The sequence below is a fragment of the Carica papaya genome, chromosome 8 (genome assembly GCF_054855325.1).
Source record: "Carica papaya isolate Zhongbai chromosome 8, ASM5485532v1, whole genome shotgun sequence".
Classification (NCBI taxonomy): domain Eukaryota; kingdom Viridiplantae; phylum Streptophyta; class Magnoliopsida; order Brassicales; family Caricaceae; genus Carica; species Carica papaya.
The window spans coordinates 2118189-2122655 of NC_142316.1; the positions used below are offsets into that span (position 1 = coordinate 2118189).

The 4467-nt window shown below is 31.5% G+C and overlaps 1 protein-coding gene across 2 annotated transcripts; it reads left to right on the forward strand.

Annotated features, from left to right (window-relative positions):
• Positions 1-2192: 2192 nt before the first annotated feature.
• On the forward strand, positions 2193-3819 carry LOC110824948 (uncharacterized). 2 transcript variants are annotated; one of them, XM_088209818.1, is made up of 4 exons: positions 2193-2490; positions 2576-2764; positions 2881-2991; positions 3070-3819. In XM_088209818.1, the coding sequence occupies exons 1-4, from the start codon at positions 2419-2421 to the stop codon at positions 3070-3072; spliced, it is 375 nt and encodes a 124-aa protein (XP_088065944.1). In that variant the 5' UTR covers positions 2193-2418; the 3' UTR covers positions 3073-3819. The 2 variants fall into 2 exon arrangements, 1 of the variants encoding a protein (XP_088065944.1); XR_015814079.1 differs by lacking the exon at positions 2881-2991 and having other exon boundaries at positions 2200-2490.
• The last annotated feature ends 648 nt before the right edge of the window (positions 3820-4467 follow it).

Genomic DNA, 4467 nt, shown 5'->3' on the forward strand with positions numbered 1-4467 from the left:
GGAACCCTACCGGGAACGTGGTCTCTCATACCGGACGGGGTATGGGGACGGCCCGTTTCACCCTCATATCGGACAGGGCATGGAGGTTTATGATTTTGGCGCCCATACCGGACGGGGTATTGGGACGGCCCTAGAATCAGGTTATTAATGTTAATGGTTCACGTGTAGCGGGGACCCCCTATGGATCCCCATGGATACTAGTAGGCTGGTAGAAGAGGAAAATATGTTGTTTAATGATTGAAATACAAAGGCATGGTAAGTGTTATGTTATAAAGTCTATATGATTTCATGATGATGATAATGTTATTGCTTTCATATGTTGTTTTTATGGATCTCACCGAGGTAAGTGGACAGTAAAAGTTTTTATGTTAATAAATGAGTTTGTTATAAATTATGCTCCATTGATCATTTTTGTTTTTTACCCACCTTTACTTCTGTGGCAGTGAGATAGTGTGATGTCTTTACTGGGCTGGTGTAGCTCATTCCTTATTTAACCATTTCAGATCAGGAAGACATTGTTCCTGAGCCCGTTCCACAGGAAGACGGCGAAAGAAACGCCTAAAGACTTCATAGTTATATTTATAGTTCTTATTTCGAGTATCTCTTTTAGTTAGTTTGTTCCTTTATATTTTGAGTACGTTTTGGTTATTGTGTAAGGAATGTTAATCAAAATTTTTATTACGCTTCCGCATTTGAGATTTTTAATACATACATTTCATTTAAATTTCCGGGGCCGTTACAGATTTGGAAAATGGAGACTAAAGGAAAATGGAAAAGTTGTGTGATTAAATAAACAGATGGAATGGCAGCCTTACTAGATATCCTAGGAGATAGTGGACAGACCGGGTACACAGGGAACTCTACCGTGAACGTTGTCTCATACCGAACGGGGTATGGAGACTTGATAATTTGGTGCTCATACTGGACAGGGCATGGGGCCGGCCCGCTTCACACTCATACCGGACGGGGTATTGAGATTTGATAATTTGGTGCTCATACCGGACAGGATATGGGGACGGCCCGTAATTGAGATTGTTAAAGAAAAGGGGTCACGTGTAGCGGGGACATCCCTATGAACCCCCATGGATACTAGTAGGTTGGTGAAAAGGTGACAATTATTGTTTGATTTATTTGACGATGTGTATAGATTTATAATATGTGTTATATTGCTGATCTTACATGAAATTATAATCCGTATGATATTATTGTCTGCATAGGTTGTTTTCATAAATTCTACTGCGGTAAGTGAACGGTAAATGATTTTATGATTGATAAATGAGTTTGCTAAATTTAGTACTCCATTAGTTGTTTTTGTTTTTATACCCACCTTTATTTCTGTGTCAGTGATATAGTGTGATATCCTTACTGGATTCGTGTAGCTCATTTCTTATTTAACCATTTCAGATCAAGAGAATTAGGTTCTAGAGCCCAATCCGCAAGAAGATTGCGAGTAGATATTATATATTTTCTCTTTTTCGTTTATTTCCTCATTTCTTGTGTTTTTTTTTAAAGGGTGAATTTTGTAATGCTGTTTAGTACTTTTAAATTATTGTGTAAGGAATATAAACCTTAAACCTTTTATTTCGCTTCCACACTTAAGTTATTATCTATTTCTTTTGGATTTTCGGGATCATTACATACACATAGTTTTGTCAATCTTAATTAACATTATAAGAAGATATTAGCTTTGAAATTTCAAATAAATATTTTTGTTGAGCAAACACAATCAAAAGCAAAAAAAGAAATATTATTTTAATTGTGTTGAAAATTTTTATAAAATGGTTTTTTTTATTATCATTAAGTGCATACATAAATATATTAAAATATTACGAACTTATATATATAGTATAAGGTTTTATAGGATTAGATTAAATTGTAATTAAATCCACAATATTTATTTTCATTAAATAAATATAGATTTCTTTACCTTACTTGTTATATATATATATATATATATATATATATTGCAGATTATAGAATGAGATTACTTGTTTTATGAGTGGGTAAAGGGCATGTATTAGAAGGGAAAAAAGGAAAAAAGAAGGCTGATTTTTTATTTAGAAAATAATAATTTATTTAGAATAAAACAAAAAAGGTAAAATATAATAAAATTTGATTTTTTATGAAAAATAATAATAAAAAAATCAAAACGTAATCCTCACTTCCTTAAAAAGAATCCACTCAAAGACAATCAATGCATATGACCCTTCACCATTAAACCCTCTTCTATTATTTATATCCTTTTGTGCTTTCTTCATCCCCCCCCACATACATTTCTCAAATCTCTTTTGTCTCTCTTAATCTGTTTCTCTCTCTCAATCTCTCTCAATAAGATGTCGATTCCATCTAAAACCAAGAGCCCAAAAGTCACTAGTTGGGAGATCCAACCATTCGCAAAAAAAGTTGAAGTAGGAGTTGATGCAGATCCGGAGTCAACCAAAAAAAGGAGCATGGTTTTGTATTACTGATAGAGTGCAAAAATTCATCGGGGTAAGTTCCGAATTATGCATATATGTGAAGGTTTCGATTGTTTTCTATTTTTGAGATTTTATTAAAAGGTTTCATCTTGAAACAGAAAATAATGAAGGAGTTTAGAAAAAAGGTGAAAGAAGAAGAAAAAGAGAAGGAAGCCCGTCAAGCTACACAGGCAGAACAATTAGCTGCAGAAGGGGTTAATATTGCGACGGAGACTGAACCAACAATTCCTCTTTCTTTCAGGAGACCGGGTGAAGAAGACGTCCACCCTTTTAAATCTTCTCAAATGGTACTTCCACGATCTCTCTCTTTTTCTATGTGTCTATATATATATATATATGAAATAATTTTTTATATATTGAGTTTTTTTAGATGATAGAGTTATTAGTGTCAATTAATTTATAGGAAAATCAACATAAATGCAAAAGACAAGGTAAGTGTCCAGTAGCTAGAACCACTGCAGTTTCCTTTAGTCTTCCAAAAGATCTTCTCGCCCTGGCTAATAATATTGATATGGTTAGTAAAATTTTCACTCTCTATGATTTTCGTTTAAGTCAAATGGGTTTTGTTAATGGTAAATTTTCTCATTGGCAGTAAACTCCCAAACATCTCCTTCAACCCTCTACAAATCGCAGATACACAATCCAGTAAAGAATCGAAGGTTTGATGGTTGAGAAACTGTGACGGAACCAACCTCCACCGCAATATGAATCCCTTCTACAGCTAATTGTTCCGCCTATGTGGCTTGATGGGCTTCCTTCTCTTTTTCTTCTTCTTTCACCTTCTCTCTAAACTTCTTCATTATTTTCTGTTTCAAGATTAAGCCTTTTAATAAATTCTCAAAAATAAAAAATAATTGAAACTTTCACATATCTACATAATCTAGAACTTATCCCGATGAATTTTCGCACTCTATTAGTAATATTAAACCATGCCCTTCTTTTTCTGACTGAATCCTGATCTGTAGCAACTCCTGCTTCAACTTTTTCTGCGAATGGTTGGATCTCCCAACCAGTGACTTTTGGGCTCTTGGTTTTAGATGGAATCGACGACATCTTTTTGAGAGAGAGAAACAGATTGAGAGAGACAAAAGAGAATGAGAAATGTATGTGGGGATATGAAGAAAGCAAAAAAAAGGTATAAATAGTAGAAGAAGTTTAATGGTGAAGGGTCATGTACATTGATTGTCTCTAAGTGGATTCTTTTTAAGTAGGTGAGGATTGTGTTTTCATTTTTATTATTATTATTTTTCATAAAAAATCAAATTTTATTACATTTTATTTTTTTTGTTTTATCCTAATGAAATTATTATTTTTTAAATAAAAGATCAGCCTTCTTTTTTTCTTTTTTTTTTCCATTCCAATACATGTCTTTTACCACAAATAAAGCCATTAACCCCATTCTATATTCTGCAATACATATATAACAAGTAAGGTAAAAAAAATCTATATTTATTTAATGACAATAAATGTTGTGAATTCAATTGCAATTTAATATAAATCTTGAAAAGCTTATATTATATATATAAGTTTGTAATATTTTAATATATTTATGTGTGCACTTAATGATAATTAAAAAAATACCATTTTATAAAAATTTTCAAAACGATTGAAATAATATTTCTTTTTCTTATTGTGTTTGCTTAACAAAAATATTTATTTGAATTTTCAAAACCAATATATCCTTGTAATGTTAATTAATTGCCAAAATTATGTATGGAAAATATTGTGTATTAGAGAAATACAAATTATCTCATAAGATTCTTGTTTATTGTCAGCTTCAATATCAAAGTCTGTAACATTTAACTTTTCCTCTCACGAAAGAAGTGTTAAGTTTATACTTACATTTCGATTATCAGGAATCCCCATCAATTGGTGTCAAGTAAATTGTAACACCTAAGTATTTTTAATTTTATTCTTATTATTTTTATTTTTATTTTTTTTTTGTATTTGAATTTTTTAGATTTTTATTTAATTTAATGAAAATAAAAAT